This window comes from Canis aureus, chromosome 5, assembly GCF_053574225.1.
Source record: "Canis aureus isolate CA01 chromosome 5, VMU_Caureus_v.1.0, whole genome shotgun sequence".
Classification (NCBI taxonomy): domain Eukaryota; kingdom Metazoa; phylum Chordata; class Mammalia; order Carnivora; family Canidae; genus Canis; species Canis aureus.
In genome coordinates, this window is record NC_135615.1 from 7,866,882 (window position 1) to 7,889,664 (window position 22,783).

Consider the following 22,783-nt stretch of genomic DNA (forward strand, 5'->3'; position numbering starts at 1 on the left):
TTACCACCTTCCTTTACCAATAGGGAAACTGAGGCACGATTAGTTAGGTTATTGTTCAAGATCCCGCCATTAATGGTTGGTACTGGAAGTGTTGATCGAACAGTGTGGGTGTCCATAAATAAAGGCATATATTCGGGCACCTGAAGTACATCTTACAAAGATTTCAATTCATCTCTAGCATCCTTTGTGTACCATATTCCATTCACTTCAAGCCTATCTGTGTGGAGTGACACATTCTAACAGAAAGAGGGAGATTGCATAACGGAAAAGGCGTCCGGGAACCAGGTTGGCAGCATAGGCTGCTCAGTTGACCCTGGAAAGTGACTCAGAGGAAGGTGTTTCTGGTGTCCAGAAAAAGCCTTATGGCACTGAGAGGAAGGATGAAAGGAAACCAGTGAGTGTTATGGTCCCCGAGAGTGTAGGCATTGCTTTCAAATTTAGTAAGAAAGTTGCACATACCAAATATAATGGGGTCTCTCCTTTATTAGCCACATTAGTATTAAGGCCTTTTCATATACTTCATTTAAAACGTTTTTTTCTTTTGAATACAGTTGACACACAACATTATATTAGTTGCAGGTATACAACATAGTGATTCAACTATTCTATACATGATGCTGTGCTCACCACAAGTGTGTAACACCATACAGTGTTATTACAATATCACTGACTACATTACCTATCTTTGTACATATTTCATTTTTCTTCTCCAATTACAAGGGTGACATAAATGCCTATATGGGAAATTCTGTAAAAGTCATGTTCAAGTTTCTTTTTCTATTTTCCAGACCTACCTGGAGGTTTTATTTCATACTCCTTTTGGAGAGTGTTTGAAATTTATTCTTCTGGAGGAAGACTAAATCTGAATATATTCTGTAAACCCTTCATCTGAAGTTCAGATCACTGGGAGATCAGTCATCTTCCAAGTTATATAGTCCCCATTAAATGCAAGAAATGAGACTATGTTTCGGGGGGTTGTGTGGTTGCAGAATTAGTTTCATTATTTTGTATTTGATGTACTCATATATAAAGCCATTAAGTGCAGCAAATTTATGGGCTTGTGGCCTGCCAGTGGCCATGTAGCTCATTAGTGAATGAGGAAGGAGATTAAATCAGTAATGTTCCAGAAGAAAACCCAAAATATAAAAGGTAGGGGGCAGTAGTAAAATTAAAACTTAGTGAGATGGGTCTGAGTACCCCTCAGTGAAAGTATCCTGACAATACACCAGGCACACTCTACAAGGAATCCTTGCTGGTCTGGATGACTTGCAATATTCCTCCTGCCCCAGCTCTAGGAGGTTATTAATTCATTTCACAGAAAACTAAATTTTTTATATGCATAGACATCTAAGCATTTGGACATTTAATGAAACCATTTCAAATAATAAGAAATTAAAATACAGCCCTGTAATTTTTTTGAAGCATGTGAACTTGGTTTTCTAAAAACCCAAGAGATTGTGATGAGCTTTCCGTAGTGCTGGGGCTCAGAATTGGGGCTGAGCAAGTAGGCAAGGGCTGTGGTTCCTGAGGCCTGGTCATGTCCAAGGAACAGACATGGTAGAGAGAAAGGAAAGGGAGGGAGGAAAATTAAAATAACATGAATGATGGTGATCATGATGCTAAAGTAATCATCACACCAATCACATCAGTTAATCATGGAAGTTCTCATTTTTTACAAGAGGAACTGAGTCTCAGGCTCTTGAACCCCAGGGTCACTTAAATTGGCAGAAGCAGGACACAGATTTCAGAGCTATGACTCTTAATTCTCCTGATTGCCTGTGAGATCAGGTGGGCTCACCTATGCAGTGGCTTGCTCAGCCCAGTATGCACAGCTCTCTATAAAAGACAGGTCTAAAAAGGGAAGATCACTTCCGAATTCTGCTGTAAGCCTCATGAATTTAAAATGTCAGTACTTTGGGGGGTGCCTGGGTGGCTCAGTCGGGTAATCATCTGCCTTCAGCTCAGGTCATGATCCCAGGGTCCTGGGATGGAGCCCCTTGTTGGGTCCCCTGCTCAGTGGGGAATCTGCTTCTCTGTCTGCTCCTCCCTTTGCCCGTTTTCTCTTTCTCTCTCCCTCTCTCTCTCCCTCTCTCGCTCTCTTTCTCTGTCAAATAATTAAACGAAATCTTAAAAAAAAACCCAAAATATCAGTACTTTGGGCAGTCTAAAGTATATTGCACATCAGCCTCCTCCAGACTCACCTTTCTTTATATTAAATGGAAAGAATATTAATGAACCTTAGAGGTCTATTAAATATTATAAACTCAATTCCCTATTTTGATGGACCAGGAGAAAATGAAAAATGATTGAGTCATTAAGAAAAAGACAGTGTAAAAAAATAATAAAATAAATAAAATAAAAAGAAAAAAAGAAAAACACAGTGTAGAAGTCAAGTTTGGTTTTGCTTTGTGACCCGAACTTTGTTTTGTTTCTCTATGTTTGAAACATAGTGTTTTCTTTATGTTTGGTTGTATTTCTCTATTCCAGGAAGCATGAAAAAAAGAAAACCTTCCTTCAGACTTTTCTAGTATTATTCCATAGCCAAGAGGACTATTACTGTTTATGGGTCTATTGGCTATTGGCTAAAGTTTCCTTTACCTAAGAGTTGTCACTCTAGGACAGTGATTCTTAACTGGAAATGACTTTGCCCCCAGTCCCTAGGAGGGATATTTGTTAATCTCTAGAGACTTTTATTTTTTTTAATTGAGAGCATGTGCTCACACTTGGGGTGGGGTAGGAGAAGAGGGGCAGAGGAAGAGAGAAAGATCTCAAGCAGCTATGCCCAGCTCCCTATGTGGAGCTTAATCTCATGACCTGAGCTGAAATCAAGAGTCCAGCCTTTAACCAACTGAGCCACCCAGGCATCCTTGGAGATATTTTTTTTTTAATTTTTATTCATTTTATGATAGTCACAGAGAGAGAGAGAGAGAGGCAGAGACACAGGCAGAGGGAGAAGCAGGCTGCATGCACCGGGAGCCCGACGTGGGATTCGATCCCGGGTCTCCAGGATCGCGCCCTGGGCCAAAGGCAGGCGCCAAACCACTGCGCCACCCAGGGATCCCCTTGGAGATATTTTTAATTACCACAGCTGGCACTACTACTTTGTGTGGGTAAAACTCAGGGGTGCTGCTAAACATCCTGCAATGCACATGACAGCCCTAACAAAGACTGATTCAGCCCCAAATGTCAGTATTGTTCATGCTGAGAAACCCTGATCCAAGACCAGGTAAAATGCATATGAATTTACCCACCTGGGCGCCACTTTTTAGGCCTTCAAACCTAAAGAATCTCAGGATAGTGGAGTTGCCTAGAGCTTTTCGACAGGTGGAGAGGGAACATCTTTCCCACATTCCCTGATAATTTTCCAAGTTCATCGAATGGGCTTAGGTAATTACTTCTACCATCTCCTTTCTCTGTTTTTCTCATTACATAAAAGTAAACTGGCTTTTGAGAATTGCCGCTAGTCTGTTGTACATCGTTTTTCATAGCTTGATTTTAAATCCAGAGTTTCCTTACTTTTTTTTTTTTAATAAAGAGCAGAAAATGTGTAAGATTTGGAAAAAAACTTTTCTAAAATATCCAATCTCTCTAAGAAGAAGAGAAATCATTGGAAATCTATGTTTTAGGTTTTCTGGATTCACACAAAGGGGCTCCTGAATAACCACACAAGTGACAACCTCAGTAACCATCCTCAATATTTATCATTTTTAAAGGTCTGCTACTTTAGGGGCGTCTGCATGGCTCAGATGGTTAGGCGACTGCCTTTGGCTCAGGTCATGATCTCTAGGTCCTGGGATCAAGCCCATGTTGGGCTCCCAGCTCAGTTAGGAGTCTGCTTCTCCCTCTGCCTCTCCTCCTGTTTGTGCTCTCTGTCTCTGTCTCTCTCTCAAATTAATAAATAAAAAATCTAAAAAAAAAAAAAAGTCTGCTACCTTAAATAGTGCACTCTAGTTGATTAGATAACTGAACCCAAGAAATGTACCCAAAGCAAGAACTTAGAAACACAAGTGAGCCTTAAGACTTAGGGATTTAATTTATTCATGAGAGACATAGAGAGAAAGGCAGAGACATAGGCCGAGGTAGAAGTAGGCACCCTGTGGGAGAGCCTGATGCAGGACTTGGTCACAGAACCCTGGAATCACACCCTGAGCCAAAGGCAAATGCTCAGCCACTGAGCCAGTCAGGCGTCCCAGTCTTAAGACTTAGAAAAAAAAGGGCAGCCCCGGTGGCGCAGCGGTTTAGCGCTGCCTGCAGCCCAGGGCGTGATCTGGAGACCCTGGATCGAGTCCCATGTCAGGCTCTCTGAATGGAGCCTGCTTCTCCCTCTGCCTGTGTCTCTGCCTCTCTCTCTCTCTCTCACTCTCTCTCTGCGTCTCTATGAATAAATAAATAAAATCTTAAAAAAAAAAAGTCTTAGAAAAAAAATGTTGAAAAAGAAGGCCAAAAAGTCCTGGGTAAAAAAAAAAAAAAAAAAAAAAGTCGTAACATAAAAGGTAATATGACATGACTATCAAGGTGAAAAGGTAATGAGTACAAAGTCCAGGTATGGCATTCATAATTTTGAAGGCTGTCTATATCACTTAAGCTTTGGCAAAATCCTCAGATTCACAGAGAAGGCTGAGTCACCCATCTCTCATTCCTTTATTCTCTGCAAAGGTGACCTGGGTGTATATTCTGTGGCTAAGTGTGTAGAACATGCTGAGGAAATCTGAGCACAAAAGGCCACTAGGGTCAATTGTAGGATGAGAAAGAATTTATTTCTCAGGTAAGCATTTGGCCTTTACCATACAAACTAGATTTTTCTAGTCTCCAATTCCTTTGAATGGCCTTAATTTAAAGACACATTAAAAGCTTTCATTTCTTTGACTTTTTGGGTTGTTTGCCATTTGTGTGTCTGGTATGAACCAAAGAGAATCTGAAGGTTATTTCTCAAGCTAAGAACGAAGTCAGATAATGTCAATGTTGGCCTGAGCTTTGAGTGCAAGAGGCTCATGACCATTTGGCTGAGCTAAGAAATAGTGGAATATCTGAGGCAAAGTGAGAGCTATAGCTCTGACCACAGTAACCGATTAGCATCTAACATGGCCTACAGAAACAGAAAGCTATTTTGCCAAAGCACCCCTTCTGCATAAAGGGACAACTTTTTGCTATAATATTTTCCCAATTGTACCTTACAGAGACACTGAGAAAAATGTTAAATTATTATAATTTTTAAAAAAATATTTATTTATTCATGAGAGACACAGACTAAGAGAAAGAGGCAGAGACATAGGCAGAGGCAGAAGCAGGCTCCACGCAGGGAGCCTGATGTGAGACTCGATCCTGGATCCTGGGATCATGACCTGAGCTGAAGGCAGGCACCCAACCACTGAGCCACCCAGATGTCCCTAAATTATTATAATTTTTTTAATTAAATAGGTTCCACACCCAACATGGGGCTTGAACTCATGACCCTGAGATCAAGAGTCCTGTGCTCTACTGACTGAGCCAGTCAGGTATCCCTAAGTGATTTCTAAATTTGGTCCATTTATACTTATTCTTTAGATATAAACTATAAATATTGAGATTATTGATGTATTTATATTTGACATAAGCTTATTTGAAGTATATTAATACATCGGGAAGTTAACTTTTATTGTTGTCCTTCCTATTCCAAACATTAAAAGCATAAATCAAATTAATGTTTTACTTTCTAATGTAAAATTTAAAAACATAAAAATAGATGTCTTAATTCAAAGTCCATCATTATTTGTACTATTTAAATAGACTCTTTTCCTGTAGATTTTTTTTTGCTTTATACACACACACACACTTTTATAATTTCAAGGAAAATATGATCACTTACATGAGAACACTTTTATAGGTTATAGGTTTACTGATTCAAAACTCCTCAATGGATCCGTTTATTAATGCAGAAATGCCAACTGGCCAGAAATTCCATTTAAAATTATTCTATTGTAGCCGGTGGCTCAGTCAGTTGTGCATCTGACTCTTGGTTTCGGCTCAGGTTGTGATCCTAGGGTTGTGAGATTGAGCCCCATGTCCAAGTCTGCTTTGTCCCTGTCTCTCTCCTGCTCCTCCTCCCCCCTTCCAGGGTGGGTTCTCTCTCTCTCAAACAAATGAATAAAAATTTTAAAAAACAAGAAAATTATTCTATTTTGATAATAGATTAAATGTGCTGGGTGCTCCTGACTACAATACTCTGAGTACATTATTTTATCTACACCTCACAACAACCTCAACAACTTTAAGAAGTAGGAACTGACATTATCTTCATTAACAGATGCAGAAATTAAGGCAAAGAAGTTAAAAAAAACTTGCCCAAGGTCAGGCAGTAGGTGGTGAAGCCTGATTTTAAAGCCGTTTGCCTGACTTGGAGCCAAACCCCTGAAACAGAGCACCATAAAGTTTTCATTAGTCTAGGTACTACTTTATGGACTTCGGCAATAAAAGCACATTATTATAAAGTCATCTTTAGTTAAGAATTAAGCACAAATTCAAACTGACTTTTCTTCAAGTTCCAATTACGAAGCTTTTAACATATGTTAACTAATACCTTTTTCCTCAAACTTTAAATTGTTTTTGCAGTAAAATTTTATTCAATTTCAGTTAAAAATTGTATAAAATTTACTATAATTTTTCCATCCAAGAGAGCCACTAATATTGTAAGCTACGTTTAGCAATATATATCAAGAGCCTTAAAATATTTATACTCCCTTATTTAGGAATTCCATTTCTGGATAATTTATCCTCCATAAATGGTTAAAATGCATGTAAGTGTTTTATTACAAACAGATTTATTTATATGTAATTATGAAATCAAAATTTGGAAGTACTGAAAATACGTGGAGAGAGGCTAAATAAATAATGGCATTGCCATTTCAAGTGACATTTGTACAGAGTTTAGTAGACCATGGAAAATACTTGTGTTATATGTTTATTTTGCTTAGAGTGTGAGACAGAGAAGTATAGAAATGCAGAGCAAACATTTAGTCACAACTATGTGAGACACTTTCGAGAGTCACAAAATTGGGAGACCTCAGAACATGTTTAAAATGCCTTCATACTTTACTTCTGTTTTTCTCAAATGTTCTGATTTAAAATTATTGGCACATACTAAATTTAAAATGGAAAAATACACTCAAATTCTCTTTTTAAAAAAGTTACAGGACAGCAAGATGGTGGATGAGGAGGTCCCTTGTTCATATTCCTTCATAGCAACAATTATTTGGCAGACATCCTAGAGGAAGAATGCCTTTGTGAAAGCTCTGGATCCAGGCAGGAGATTGTGAAACCCTGATGGAGCCCAAGACTTAAGAAGGCCATTTGGAGAAAGCAAGCCCATACCCACATGGTAGACTCAACACCTGTGTTTCTGGCTACAGACCCAGAAGTGGCCCTGGGCTCCTATGGACTTGCTACAGCCCTGTTTGGCATTGGCCCTATGGTAGGAGTCACACCCACTCTCTGGGAATCGGGTTTGATTTGCCATGAATCCTACAGGTACAGCTGAGGTGATGAGTAAAGAGATTCCTAGTTAGAAAAGACAAAGAACTCAGTCCCTTCAAGTACGAACCACAGGACTATTACTGTGTGTGCTGCAATAGATGTCCATTGTCCTGGATATGATAGAGACCTCCTGGGAAATACCAGGAACCCATCATGCCCACACCCTATATGCCAGCTGGTTTACCTCAATATTCTCTAAGCGGGAAGCGTCTACAAACGGTTGCCTTTGAAAGCCACCATACCATCATTGAGAGACCAAAGGGAATTGATGCAATGAGATGGCTTTCATCTTTCTTGCTACTCAGAAGGTTGCTCTTATTCACAAGCTGGGGGGAAGGAGAAAGTACGAATGGGGGTAGGAATAAGTTCCTTATCTTCTAGGACTGTGCAAAGTTTCATGTCAACTTGAAGGACTGAACAGAGATGGAGAAAGGCCTCATGTCCAAGTAAGTTCTTAGTGCATATATTTTCTAAAGATTTTTTTTTTTTTTATTGAGAGAGAGAGCACATAAGTGAGGGGAGAGGCAGAAGGAGAGGGAGAAGCAGACTCCCCGCTGAGCAGGGATACACCGCCCCACCCCCCCACCTCGACCTGGGGTTCCATCCCAGGACCCTGGGATCATGACCTGAGCCAAAGGTAGACGCTTAATTAACTGAACCACCCAGGTGCCCATTAGTGCATATTTTTAAAAAGAAAAACATACCAATACATAGTAGGAAATGTTATATTTAAAGATTTAGTTCTTTCAGTGTATTTTTGAGACCACGTAAAACTTCTTACTGGGAGATAGTATTAAAGTTATAAATTAAAATATTTACCATAGTGTAACTTTTAAAACCTTTTATAAAACACCCCCTGCGAAGGTTGCCATGGTCAACAAAGTTAGGGAAACGCTCCATTTTGCTACAATCTTCTTGAATATTGACAGTGTGTGTTGGCATATTACAAGCTCCTAGAAGCCCCACAAGACAGAAGTGTGTTGAACTTTGTTTATCTCATTGTTTGTCCAACCTAATGAATCACAATGTCATCTTTTTCAAATCTAAAGGAAAGTGACACAAAGCACACCTTGGGAAAGGTTGCTCTAGGTCCCCCAGTGTCCAATCCCTTTTTCTTTCTTAGTATCCTCCCTCATATGAAACAACTCCAGACCTCAAGCCACGTCTCCCCAACCTCTTTCCCAAGCACCCCCTATTTTCATATCGAGAATGCAGCCCAGACACTGGCGTACCAGAAGTAGCAGTTCCTGGGGTATTGCCAATGAGGACAGCACATCTATGCTTATCTGAAGAGAATCTATGTACAGCTAAGAAAATAAGCAGCTCAGTTCCCATTCTATTTGGTCTTTACTCTCCCCACACCAGCCAAAGTTTAAGGAGATCTCCTTGGGTTTTTTGTTTTTGTTTTTGTTTTTTAACTGAACATCTTTCCATTAGAAGCTCAGTGCTGGCTGAGGCATCAATTAATTTTGCATAAACTGCCATGACACTGTTAGATGCTAATCCGTTCATTCATAACCACAAGGTATTGTGTTAGGGTCATGGACATGACTTGTGCCTCCAGCCCTGTGGATTTATTTAGTGCTCAGACTCTAGTTCCTGCAGCTGTGTCCTTTCAATGACTGCTTTATGGTGGCCAAGAGAGTTGAGGTCGGCTGCCAGGACTCTGAGATCTGCAGGAACACATGGACACATTATTCTTCTACTCTGAAGCTATCCAATTCCTGTTCCGGTCAGATGGGGAGATAGTGAGAGAATATCTCTGAAACAGCCCAGCACTTAGTGTTGATGATATTACTTAGGCCTGACATTAGTGCAAAAAACAGGCTTAAGTCTACCCATAGTGTGTTCTTCAGTGGAAGGTTAATTACTAATGAAAGTGTAATAATACAAAACATATTTCTGAACGTAGCTCCTGGCTTTATTTGTAAGAACTACCATGGAGCCATTATTTCCTTTATTCTAAGACTACACATTGGACCCAGTCTGCTTCAAACAAGAAGCCATGAAAGAGGGCTTACTATGCTAATTGAATACTAATGAGGCTTTTGGTTAAGTTGTTTTGTGTTGCATTTTTTTGCAACTATATTTCTTCTGTTCTTAGGTACAAGGGACAAAATACCTCAAAGGTAGCAAGATTCTCACTTCCCCTGAATATTTGGAAGAAAGTTTCTTGCCACTTTTTCTTCTGTACTTGTAACATTTGTAAAGGGTTTTGTTCAGCCCTAAGGAAAAGCAAAATATCATCACCATTATTACTGGCCTTTGTCCACAGTGGATTTCATCCAGATTCTAACCAGTGACTCTGTGACTAACAATCTGAGTCACTAAGTTTCATATGTTTATGTATTTCAACACAATTCCCAGGCTGAGAGGTTTTTTTTTTTTTTTTAAATTTATTTTCATGTTTCAGAGCTCAGAAAAAATAAATGCCTTTCTGTTATTTTGAATCCAGTATTACAGTGACAGACTTTGGGCAACCCAGTTGCATGGACTGAATTGCTCCTTCAGTAACAGATTAGTATTGGCAAAAGTTTAAAAACTACCAAAGTGTCATTAAACCAGTATGTGTTTTTGGGATAAAAGTCGTTTAGCCTGCTGGAGATTTCAGGTAAATATAAATATTTGTGATTTTACCATGGTAGTGGCACAAGATAATCCCAGAATTTAAAATGCAGGGAATATCAGGGCATCTGGGTGGCTCAGTCAGTTAAATGATTGACTCTTGATTTCAGCTCAGGTTATGAGCTTGGGGTCCTGGGATTGGAGCCCTGAGAACCCCGCATTGGGCTCTCCACTCAGAGGGCCGTTGGCTTAAGGATTCTTGCAATCCCTCTGCCCCTCCCCCTGCTCTCCTGTGGACACACACACACACACACACACACACGCGTGCGCTCTCTGTCTCTCCCCCTCTCTCTAAAATAAATAAATCTTTAAAAAAATAAAATAAGATGCAGGGAATCTACAACTAAAAGGTAATATAGAGAATGACAGAAAAACTCAAGTATATTTATTGGTTATTAATTTAGCAAAGATGTACTTCTACAACTCCTTCAGAGAAATATCAGAAAATGGGCATTCTGAGCTAAAATATCCCTTTTTTTGTGTGGAAATTTCCATTGTTTTAATATTTTTCTCATATTCCTTATCAGTTCTCATACCAGCCCCAACTTGTCCCTAGATTATAAATGTTCCTGATTGATCACATCACACCCATCTTAGAAAGGCAATTACCCTGTCATTTTCAGATCAACTAACTTTACAAGCATTTACTCATATATTTTCATGGTATCTCAGATTAATAAAACACCTTACAGTTCATAGGACTTTTCTAGGGATTCTCCTGCCTGTTATGTTAATCTTGTCATTATATGCAATAGAACAGCAATGTATTGCCCTCTCTTAGAGACGAGAAAATTGTGGCATATTATATTGATGTAATTGGCTTAGCCTCATTGGCTAAGACCATACGGATTGTTCCTAAAAAAAAAAAAAAAAATCAGAATTCTTGTGGAAAGCTATTCCACTAGACACATAACAGAAATTTGAGATTTAAAAAGAATTTTGCCTCTAAGTTCTCATAATGCAAGAAGAAGAATTAAGCCTGGCCAGATAAGCTGTTATTCTTGGATATTGGTCATTGTAATTACCATTTGTGATATCAAGTATTACATCGTATTACATTAATGCTGTCCAAAGAATAATTAGATCACACAAAATGTTATCAAAATATGACAAGATAACAAATTTACTTTTAAAAATGATTTGTTGGGCACCCCGGGTGGCTCAGCGGTTTAGCGCTGCCTTCAGCCCAGGGCATGATCCTGGAGACCCTGGATTGAGACCTATGTCGGGCTCCCTGCATGGAGCCTGCTTCTCCCTCTGCCTGTGTCTCTGCCTCTCTTTCTCTCTGTGTCTCTCATGAATGAATAAATAAAATCTTTATTAAAAAAAAAAAATAAATAAAAATGATTTGTTTAAAAAAACAAGTATATTTAAAAACTAAAACATCCAACTAGTTGGTGTCAACTTTTGTATTGCTAGTATAATTTCTATCAACTTCTTCATGAAAAATGTATTGATCAATTATATTTGAAATTTCATCCTTTTCTTCTCTAGTTCCTTTCACTCCTAAGGTCTTCAAGTCAATGCACTAAATTCTAGAGTACTTGAGATTTGCAGCACCCAAGTGTGGGAACCACTAACCACAGGTGGCCACTGAAAACTTTAAATGTGGCCACTTCAAACTGAGACGTCGTATAACCACAAAACACACCAGCTTTCAATGATCTTTTTTTTGAAAAAAGTGAATAAACATCTCAATCTCAATAAATGTTGAGAAACTTTTGCTATACTGGTTTCAATAAAATGAACTATTAAAATTAAAAAAAGATTGTTCATCATTCTGTGGTCTTCTTAGGATGTCCTGTACAGGATGAGCATACATTCACGATTCCTGTTGTCATTCAAGCATGTTATATTTTTTTTTCATTGTGATCCCATTTGGTTTTAAATCAATGGCTTTTATAAGGAGAGATTTTTTTTAAAGATTTTATTTATTCATGAGAGGCACAGAGAGAGAGGCAGAGACATAGGCAGAAGGAGAAACAGGCTCCCTGCAGGAACCCGGAATCATGACCTGAGCCAAAAGTAGACAGACGTTCACCCACTGAGCCACCCAGGTGTCCCTATAAGGAGAGTTTTAGCCACGGTTTCTCTCCTACCTTCCACAGTGCCTGGGCTGGGCCCAGAGCTGTTCCTTTTTGGTTTCTGTTTAGCAGCTACATCTGTAATTTATTTTGAGACCCATTGCCCCTAATCTGACCCATACACCCACATTGAGCCTCTTATGGGTAAGTTTGATTTTGCAGCAATAAGAGATAAAGTAAAGAGGTAAATAAGAGGTAAAGCATGGTTTGAGAACCACAAGCATTTGGCTCATCTGAGAGCCTTAGTTGTGTGGATTTCCATGTCTCACCCCCATGCTTTTGGCTTCTCCACATTACCTGCCTGGTAGGGGGCTGGCCTGAGGCTGCTTTAACCAGCTCCACCAGCCGGTGTGGTGAAACCCAAAGCCTGATCACACCACAATGATAGTACTTCTCAGTTCCTGGAAGTTTTAGTGACCAGTGGTTGTGAAAATACTTCTGGGCTTGGTCTTTGGCAACGCCAATAGGAGGTAAACTGTCACATTTGGGAAAAGAGGTGAGAGGCAGATTATACACGTGGCCCTGAAAAGGACCTCTGACTAGTATGAGGAAACGACATCACCCAGGCAGAAGGGTGGGTCGGCAAGCAAGGTGCCCAGTGTTGGCGACTCACGCGCTGTCTCCCTTCCTCTGCGTTGGCATCTGGGGGAAGCCTAATAACAAACAGTGTGAGCACGGCCACGTCTGAATGACTAATAATTTTCCAACCTAGCGCGACATTAACTGATTGATGACTATTTTCCCCTCAAACCAAGCAAAATCAGCATTCCTCTCCCTGCCGTGTGCCAGAACCCAGACATGAACAAAATAGCCTTTTGGAGAGAGAGGCCTAAGTCGGAGAACTGTGTTCAGAAGCTCGGGGGTTGGGATCCCTGGGTGGCTCAGCGGTTTGGCGCCTGCCTTTGGCCCAGGGCGCGATCCTGGGGTTGCGGGATCGAGTCCCGCGTCGGGCTCCGGTGCATGGAGCCTGCTTCTCCCTCTGCCTGTGCCTCTGCCTCTCTCTCTGTGTGTGTCTATCATAAATAAATAAATCTTAAAAAAAAAAAAAAAAGAAGCTCGGAGCTTCAAACCCAAAAGCGGGGCTGCAAAGAATGGGGCGGGTCAGCAGACACCGGGGGATGAATCTCCGTGCCAGGGGAGCGGGCCCTTGAGGGATGGACAAAGAACCCGCGCATCGGTTGGGGGCAGGCTGGGATTAGGGGTTCAATTAACAAAAGATTCATAAAAGCAGCTTTCGAATCTGAGAGCAGCGATTGCTTTAAACTGCAACCCGAAACCATTCCAGTCGGACCATATGGTCTCACAAAAGTGGTAAAGTAGATAATCTGTAAAAATGTCCACACCCCCCCCCCCCCCCCCCTTGCAGGGAAGGCCGGGCCCCTGTTTCGCATTCCAGATCCTCAAGTGCGGGCTTGGGCCTGGGCCGGGGTCAAAGCAATCACGGGGCTCTTTCACACTCCCGGCTTGGAGGTTTCGAGGTTTTAAAACCAAAAAAAAAAAAACAAAAAAAAAAACGTACAACAAAATCACGGTCGGGTAGTTTGGTCTACAGCCATAGTTCGAGAACATCCCACATCGTGGACTCTCGGAGCGCAGGAAAATCGGCAGGAAGGCTTCGGAGACCCTGCTCGCCTGAGAGCGGGGACCACGGCCTTGGGAGGCGGCAGCCCGGGCCGCCTTCCCACGGGAGAATAACATCGCAGCCGCGCGCCGCCGGGGAGCAGGCGGGGGGCCCGGGGCTCCGGCCGCCAGGGGCGCGCCCAGGGCCTGTGCTCAGGCGGAGCCTCCGCGCGCGGCCCCGCAGCTTCGCCCGCGCCCCGGGGAGCCGCCGGGAGGGCGGCCGGGGGCGGGGGCCGGGGGGGGCCGGGGGTGGCTGGGAGGGGGCCGGGAGGGGGGTCCGGGAGGGGGGTCGGGGGGTCGGGGGGGTCGGGGGGCCGGGCGGGGGGCGGGCGGGGGGCGGGCGGGGGGCGGGCGGGGCGCCGCCGCAGCGAGCCGCGGGAGCCAGGCCTGGGGTCGGCGGCGCGCGGGCCCCGGCACCATCCCCCTGCAGCCCCCTCCCGCGCCCGCTTCCCTTCCCGCTTTCCCCGGGAGAAACATGGCCGGGAGCAGCGAGGAGGCGCCAGACTACGGGCGCGGCGTCGTGGTAAATGCGGACTCCCGGCTTCGGGGCTGAGTCGGGCGCCCCCGCGCCCTCCCCTCCCCTCCCCTCCCCTCCCCTCCCCTCCCTTCTTGGCACCCTCCTTTTAGATTAGATGCCTGAAATGCACTCGCGGGAAAGGCGAGCGGGCCGCGGCTTTGTCCCCGTCCCCGCGCGGACGGCTTCCGCGCTCCCCTCCCCGCGACACCTGACAGCCGTCGCCCCGGGTGCTCAGCGCCCCCCCGTCCCTCCCCCCGACCCGGGCCTCCGAGACCCCGGCGCTAAGGCTGCGCGCGCCGGCTCCGCTCCCCGGGTGACTCCCCGCGCGCCCCCCCCCCCGCGCGCCCCCCCCCTGCGGGCCTCCCCCCCCTCCCCCCGGGCTTCCTCCGGACCCCTCCAGCGCCGGCCTCAAGTTTTGTTTCCCAAAAGGATGCTGAGGGCTCTTGCTTGAGGCCGGCCAGGAAAGAAAGTAGCTCCCATGGCCCGAGTTGGCGCTTTGAAACCTGGGCTGGGGCTCCGGGGTCTCGGCGTGAGCTCCACACGCCCCTGGAGCGTCGGCATCCTTGTCAGCGAAAGGGAGACACAGCAGGCTTGACCCGAGGAGCGAGGAGCGAGCGAATTGGAGAGCTTGTCTGTATAGTGCCCATGTAGTAGCGTGTCTGGATGGGAGGATGTGGGACGATGGATTCCCAGACCAGAGCCTCTTTATCCCTGGGAGCCCCTCAAAGAGTCAGCCAGAGGGTATCCATCTGTCAGTGCCCTGGAATCAAATCCCATCTTGCCCTGTGGCCACTGGCCTCAGCTCCGGGCTCCTGTCCAGAATAGTTTCTGCAGAAGGTGGTGGTTATTAACAGAGGTGAGGGTGGAGAGTGGGGCGAACTTGCTGCATTAACAATCCTTTTTATCAGAGATCTGTGGTATTCACTAATAAACTGTCTAATTATGTGCATGGATTGCTGGAGTAAGGAGCTTGGGGAAGGAAACACCGCACCCTCAGACAGAAGGAGTCAGGTTGAAAGGTGTTGCTCAGTTCGTAATTTATCAGCAGGACCTTTTCATCGTAAAGGACCAGGAATTCATTTATTTATTCATTCCACACCTGTTGTCAGTCCTGCGGGGTTCCAGGTGGTGTTCTGGGCTCTGTGGATCCAGCAGGGACCCGGATAAAGCTCTGTCTTCATCGGGCTTACATTCTAGAAAAAGGGACATAGGCAAGCAACTAAAGAAGAAGATTTCACATAGTGACCTGTGCAAGGAAAAGAAAAGGGGGAATGAGATATGGAGTGATTGAAGGAGGGCTGGGGAGCACTGCCTGTGCTCAGGTGGTCAGGATGTCCTCTTGACAGTAATATTTGAGCCCTGACCTGAAGGGCGAGTAGGAGGTAACCATGTGAAGAAGAGAAACCGGGCATACCGATTGCAAAAAAATCATTGTATCCTGAGAAGAAATCCTCACACCCAATTTATGCTTTAAAAAAAAAAAAAATCACTCCAGTTGCAATGGAGAGAACAGTCAGGCCCAAGGGGGTGTGTGTGGGGTTGGGGGGAGGAATGAAAATATACAAAGGGAAATAAGTTTAATTCTGGACAAATTGAGTCTGCAAGGTGCACAGGTCAAGATGCACTCACTGTAGGCAATTTGAAATTCATATTTGCAATTGAGGAGGGTGATTGGATAGACTTGGAAATCTTCAGAAAATAGACAAATATTTGATGCTTGGTATGGATAAGGATACCCATAAAAATGAGGGGAAAATTATAAGTTTATGGATAGAAACCTGGAAATCCCCAAATGTAAGAGGCAGCGTGTCCAGCAGAATCCCGATAAAGAGACCAATATTGAAGAGCCTAGTCGGAGAGGACAGACAGGGTAGTAGGTGTCTAGGGAACAGGATTTTGTGGAGAGGTGAGAGGGGCCATTAAAAGTGTCAGATGCTCCAGAAAGAGCAAGCAGGACTAAGGTGGAAAAAGAGTCCATTGTATTCAACAATCTCAAAACCATTAGCAGTGAGAATCATTCAAACAATCATCCCATCAGTAGAATGGCTACAATATAGGCTATCCTTTAATTAGATATACCCTTAGAAAGGAATTAGGTAAATTGATATGACTAATAAGATAGGCAGATCGTTAAAGTCTAAAAAGCAACTGATGGAACAGTACAAATAGCCCAACCTATTAGTGTCAGAAGAAGCTCTCTGGGAAGCAAGGTAATTTTGTGAGAAAGATGATGTGAAGCAGTGTGAGGACCTCATGAGAGGATGGAAATAATGTGTCATGGGGAGAACCCCTGCGTTTTTGCTACTTTCTCCAGTAGAGCTGGGCATAATTAGATGAATTCAAATTGGATGCAGGTTGGGAAGGCAGATTCAGAGTGAGTTCGAAGCCCATGGCATCTAGGGTAGAGAGGAAAGGCGGAGCTCAGGAAGGAAGCTTTCCAGGGAAAATAGAGAGCCCTCCAGGACGGTTGCAAAAAACAAAAGGGAAGATCTGGTACCGGTGAAAAAGGGGGCAGGTAGTGATAGCGAGCATGTATTGAGCACTTACTGTGTGTTTTTGCTGTGTTATTCATTTACTCCTTGCAAATCTGTGAGGTAGGAGCAATCGAATGATCTCCATTTTACAGAGGAGGAAACAGACCCTTAATGATTAAGAAAGTCACCAAGGTCACATAACTAGCAAACGACAGAAGCAGGATTGAAGTCACTCACTGTGCTATGTAGGAAGCTGTGATTGCAGGGAAGTACTTCCAAGATGAGATTGCTCTGGAAGATTGGATGTGGCATATAAAGATGAGGCCGTTTGGGTTAAGGCAGGTGAAGGATGTAGTGGCTAGTAGGATGATGATGGAGACAGGTTTGGGGGCTGTTCAGAAATGAGGTGCAGAAGAAAATTCTGAGTTGGTAGAAACTATGTGATGTAGATGGCAGGGAGGGCATAGAGCCAATGACTTAAGCATGAAACAAGAAGCATGGTTTGTGCAAGAAAAGGGAATATTAAGAGTTAAGATGACTCTTGCCTACAGATTGGCTTTCCATTGAATGGAGGACGTAGGACATTAGTAGATTATTAACAATGAGCAGTAGCAAATGTTAATTGCCAAATAGAGTTGTAGACCTTGAGTTCAGAAACTTTGCTCAAGATTGACTGGTTATTTGATCTCCAGCCAGTAAGGTCACCAGCCCGTGGTTGGTACATCTTTTTTACTTCTCAGGAAGAGATAAAGATCTCTACTAATATGGCCTTTTTGGATCAGGTTCTTAGCTATGTTTTATTTCTATTTCTATGTTTTATTTTCTCTTGAAGCATTATCAAGAGAATCACAGTTAGTACCTGCCCAGTGAGTTTGGAAGGCATAAGGAGGAGAGAAAAATCTAAAATGATTGTTGTGTTTCTATTATGGGTGCTCCCCGCCCCCCCCAGTATTGTGGCATTATTGGAGATAAGTAATGAGATAACCATCTAAAACACAACTTTACTAGGTTGGGTGCCGAACCCACCACAGAAGAGGAGGGCACGTGTGATACAAGGTGTCATTTGGTCTGACGAGTCCCCTTCATTCTTCTGGTAGCAGAATCTGGACCCCCTCTTTTTAGGGAGCCGCTTCTACACATTGTCTCCACGTGTGGTTTGAGGCACCCATCAGAGTGCACCTCATTGGCCTGGGCCAGTCAATGTTCGATGTTTGTGTGTGGGGTTCCTGGAAGCACTGCTGAGGGATGAGACTCCTTTTCTCTCTGACAGCTGAGGGGTAGATGTGAGCCTGAAAATTGGCACCAACCAGGCTCCCAGTCTGAAGGAGAGAGTGGGGCCCAGGGTGTGGGGCTCAGAGGCAGAGAGGAGTAGGGATGTGTTTTTTGCATGTGTTTTCAAACTGTTTTTCTCCCTAGGGGAAAAAACCCGGAAAATGGTGCAAGAAACATGCTAAGCCAAATAATATTTTTAATGACTTCTAAAGAAGGTTTTCAGTATATCTTCAAATTAGAAAAAAAGAGAAGCCAAATGAGTTCTGGGGTTTGAATTTTGTATAAAATGGCTCAGTTGATGTGTTTGTCACTTCCCTAGCCTAGCCATGTTTTGTGTCTTTGAACAGAGAAAGTATTGTTCTGGCTAAACTTAGAGCATATTATCTGTGATGCTGAAACTATTTAAAGATTTCTTGTTTTGATTTTTTAAAAAGCCGATGAATAACATAATTATCTACAGTTCATAGCAGCCTCTATTCCTTCAGATTTAGGACTTATTTGCAATGCAATTTTCATGTGCCATTAGGAATTATGAGGAGTAAACCAGTAGTTGCTGTCTTTTTTTTTTTAACAGCATATTCTTTTTTTTCTATCATGGTGAGTGTACAATTTAATGCCCATCACCTATCTTACCCATTCCTTCCACCCATCTCCCATCTGGTGACCATCAGTTTGTTCTCCATAAGCAAAGCCTGTTTCTTTGATTTGCCTCTTACTCCCTTTTTTTCTTCCTTTGCATGTTTGTTTTGTTTCTTAAATCCCACGTATGAGGGATCCCTGGGTGGCGCAGCGGTTTGGCGCCTGCCTTTGGCCCAGGGCACGATCCTGGAGACCCGGGATCGAATCCCACGTCGGGCTCCAGTGCATGGAGCCTGCTTCTCCCTCTGCCTGTGTCTCTGCCTCTCTCTCTCTCTCTGTGACTATCATAAATAAATTAAAAAAATAAAAAATCTTTAAAAAAAAAAAAAAAAAATCCCACGTATGAGTGAGGTCATACAGTATTTGTCTTTCTCTGACTTATTTCGTTTATCATAATACTCTCTAGCTCCATCTGTGTTGTTGCAGACAGCAAGATTTCATTCTTTCTTTATGGTTGACTAATATTCCCTTGAATATATACCACACCTTTATCTATTCATCTATCGATGGACATTTGGGTTGCTCCGATAGTTTGGCTATTGTAGATATAAACATCGGGGTGCATGTATTCCTTTCAAGTAGTGTTTTTGTATTTTTTTAGGTAAATACCTAGTAGTGTGATTCCAGGTTCATAGGGTAGTTCTATTTTTAATATTTTGAGGAAACTGCATCCTGTTTTGCACGGTGGCTGCCCCAGTTTGCATTCCCACCAACAGTGCACGAGGGTTCCTTTTTCTTTACATCCTCACCAACACCTGTTGTTTGTAAACCAGTAGTTTCTTTACCTCTAATTGTCTTTTATCTCAACAAGGAAAACTCATGATTTCAGACTAATGGGAAAAGTCCAGTTTTAATTATAAAATAGTTTTAGACAAATACATTTCTTCTATTTTTAAGTGTGTAACTTTTACTAAGGTAACATGACATTGACAAAAAGGTTTGAGGTTCTTCTGTAAATCAAGACCTTTAATTTGCAAGTTAACTGGTGATGTTTTAGCACATCTAGATGGTTCGCAGTTACTATGTAGGTACTATAGATTAAATAATGATATAAGAATTTTATTTCCGTTATACATCTTATTGAATCCTCACAATAGCCACGTGAGGCAGGCACTGACTCCATTTTATAGATGAACACACCAAGGCACAGAGAGCTAAAACCCCAAGTTAAGTCCCAAGCTATAAACCCCCCACTTCACATGTGCTGGACTTCTAAGTCCGTGTGCTTGACCACTACTCCATGCCACCTCTGACTACAGGTTACCATGATGACACTTAAAAACAGGTTGGTTTTGTCATTTGTTTATCATTCTTTTCTTCTTTTTGACATCAGTTATTAGGCACTTATTATATACCAGGAAATGTCCTAGAAACTCTAAATAAATTCTCTTTATCTCTCTCTCTCTCTCTCTCTCTCATTTTGTTTGCTTGTTTTAAACAATACATGCGTATTTCTCATAGTTCTGGAAGGTGCAAGTCCAAGATCAATGTGCTGGCTGATTTCATTCCTGATTAGGACTCTTGCTGGCTTGTAGATAGCTGTCTTATTCTTCCCATTGTGTCCTCACATGGTAGAGAGACACAGACAGAGACAGAGAGAGTAGGGTAGGAGCAAAGGAGGAGGAAGAAAAAAAAGAGAGCATGCAGGAGAAATTGCTGGTTTTCTTATAAGAGCACTAATTCCATCATGCGGGCTCCACTTTCATGACCTAATTACTTCCTAAAGGCCTCACCTCTTAAGGTCACCACAGTGGGAGGTTAGGGCTTCATCATATGAATTTTAGGTGGGGGGAGTGCAATTAAGTCCATAATACTGGAGAGGCAGCTGCTTTGTAGCAGATCCTCAAATGGGGTTGCTCCTGCCTTGTTTGGAGACTGTTCTTTCTTAATCTTCACACCAACCCTGTCCGTAGGTTTTATTGTGTCTTATTTAAAGGACAGGGAAACTGCGTCTCAGGCAGGATGAGTACTTTCCCTAGCATCACAGCCAGTATGTGTCTGAGCTGAGCTCTAGAACACCGAGAAGAATGTAGGCTCTGAGATGCAGCAGAGGGCAGGGGGCAGTAAAGGATTTGCATGGTAGGAAGAATGGGCTCAGAAGACCACTAGTTAATGATGCCGCCACCTGGAAGGGCTCCAGGAAGTGGAGTGGGTAGTGTGTGTGGTCTGGAAGGAGAGCCAGAAAATGCTATGCACTTGAATGGTCTCCCTAGGGCCTCATGCCCATTGGGGTTCTTGTCTGGCCTTTACCGTAGCCTGCCAGAGGATCTTCTGGAGGCTCTGCACGTACAGCTGGTGTTCAGGCTCTGACAAGGAACTGTGGTGTTGATGGTTAAGGGCCCAGGGAGTTCTCAGGGCTAGGAAACAGAGTTGCTCTGTGCAAATTCAATCATTGCACACAGCCAATTTGCTGATAGAGGCAGAGCAAATGTGGTACTTTTCAAATATGCAGATGACATACACCATTTGGCTAACAATCTGCCCGTGGTAGATATGAATTTCCAGAGCCTTGGGCAGTGGTGATCTTTATGCAAGGAGACAAATCAAGGCAAATCAGTTTGGGTGCGAGCTCAGGTAGTATTAAGTAGTCTTCGGATGGAGAATTGTGAACATTTTTGAGCACTTCCTGTATTCTAGATCAGTGTTCTAGGCACTGGGGTTTCAACAATGACTCAGACATGGTCTCTGTCAGAAGGCATTGACATTCTAGTGGGAGGAGACAAGACAAAACACACAGATGTATATGCGTCACATCCAGTGGAAACATGTGCTGTGAAGAAAAATAAAGCTGGGGAAAAGAGATTCAGAGATGAGTAGGAAGGAAGAGGGTGCTATTTTATATGAGTGATCAGGTAAGTCCTCTTCGTGGAGGGGAGATTTAAATGGAGACTTGAAGGAAGTGAACTGTAAGCCATGTAGAAATCTGGGGGAAGAGTATTGTAGGCAAGAGAAAGAGCAGGTGCAAAGCTCTTGAGGCAGGAACATGCCTGGCACATTGAAGGATCAGGATCAGCAAGAAGAACGTAGCTGAAGCAGAATGAAGGAGGAAGAGAATGCCTACAGATGACAAATCGAGAGAGTTAGCCCCTGTGGGCCATGGTAAGGACTCTGGATTGTACTCAGAGAAACGGGAAGCCCCCCAAAGAAGATAAGCAGAAGATGGCAGCAATCCAGCTGCCATGTTAGAATGGGGCAGGGGTGTCAGGGTGGAAGCAGGGAGGCATGTCTGATAACCATGGCGGTGGTTCCTGGAGAAATGGTGGCATGGACTGGGAGGTAACAGTTGGGATGCTGAGTGGGAGTCCTGTTACATTTTAAAGGAATTGAGGATAGGATTTGCTAATGGGTTACATGAGGGAATGAAAGAAAGAAGTCAACAGCAACTCCAACATTTCAATCTGACCAAGTAGAAAAATATGTTGTCCTTTGCTGAGATAGGAAGGAGATACATTTGGAAGAAAATGCTCTGAATTTGGTTTGGCTGGCATTCCAGAACCCAGAACTGCGATGGGTGTGGGTGGAGGCTGGACTAAGGATTTGAGTCCTGGTTGAGGAGAAAGGTAGAAAGCTGGAGGACATGCCAGAATGAAAGGAAGTACGAATGGGTTCTATAGCAGACAAGATTGAGTGAGCTGGAAGAGGCAAGAGTCGTCTCAAGGAGGCTGAATGGGAGCCTTTAAAAAGACAGAGAGCTATGAGGACCACATCTATGAGGAGTTTCAGAGAGAATATCAGAGAGTATGAGCAGTGAGCAAGGCCTCCAGAAATAAGTGGGGCCTGTGACCTGAGCTTCTGCGGAAGGGATTCCACTTGAGATACAGAGGGAGAGGATGCAGAAGCAAGACAGACAATGAACAGAAGACAGAGCTGGGAAGGGTCACCACTTGACCAAAGACCAGTCTGAGGATGGGAAGATGATGGTGTAGGGAAATGGGCTGGAGATTCAGGATAGCTCTGCATTATAAAAGCTTCGTGCTGAATAGAGGAGTCTGATGGAAGGGTGCAGGAGTCATCAAAGATCAGGAATCTGCAATACAGCTATG

The 22,783-nt window shown here is 43.3% G+C and overlaps 1 protein-coding gene and 2 long non-coding RNA genes across 6 annotated transcripts in view; 2 read left to right on the forward strand and 1 right to left on the reverse strand.

Annotated features, from left to right (window-relative positions):
• Positions 1-22,783, reverse strand: part of LOC144313660 (uncharacterized) — an 83,255-nt gene that overhangs the window by 13,908 nt on the left and 46,564 nt on the right. The window contains exon 1 of one of the 2 annotated variants that reach the window (XR_013379286.1): positions 14,859-15,597. The exons of the other annotated variant lie outside the window; for it this stretch is intronic. This is a non-coding gene — a long non-coding RNA (uncharacterized LOC144313660). Of the gene's footprint in view, positions 1-14,858; positions 15,598-22,783 lie in introns of those variants that run through there. 2 annotated transcript variants of the gene reach the window in all.
• LOC144313656 (uncharacterized) lies at positions 7,175-11,828 on the forward strand. Its single transcript, XR_013379284.1, has 3 exons — positions 7,175-7,447; positions 7,891-7,955; positions 11,629-11,828. It is a non-coding gene; the product is annotated as an uncharacterized LOC144313656 (long non-coding RNA).
• Positions 14,203-22,783, forward strand: part of PRTFDC1 (phosphoribosyl transferase domain containing 1) — a 94,127-nt gene continuing 85,546 nt past the window's right edge. For 2 of the 3 annotated variants that reach the window (XM_077896768.1, XM_077896770.1), the window contains exon 1: positions 14,203-14,361. In XM_077896768.1, the coding sequence (XP_077752894.1) occupies positions 14,314-14,361 (48 nt within the window). In that variant the 5' untranslated portion in view covers positions 14,203-14,313. Of the gene's footprint in view, positions 14,362-14,934; positions 15,212-22,783 lie in introns of those variants that run through there. The other variant, XM_077896769.1, reaches the window with a different exon arrangement.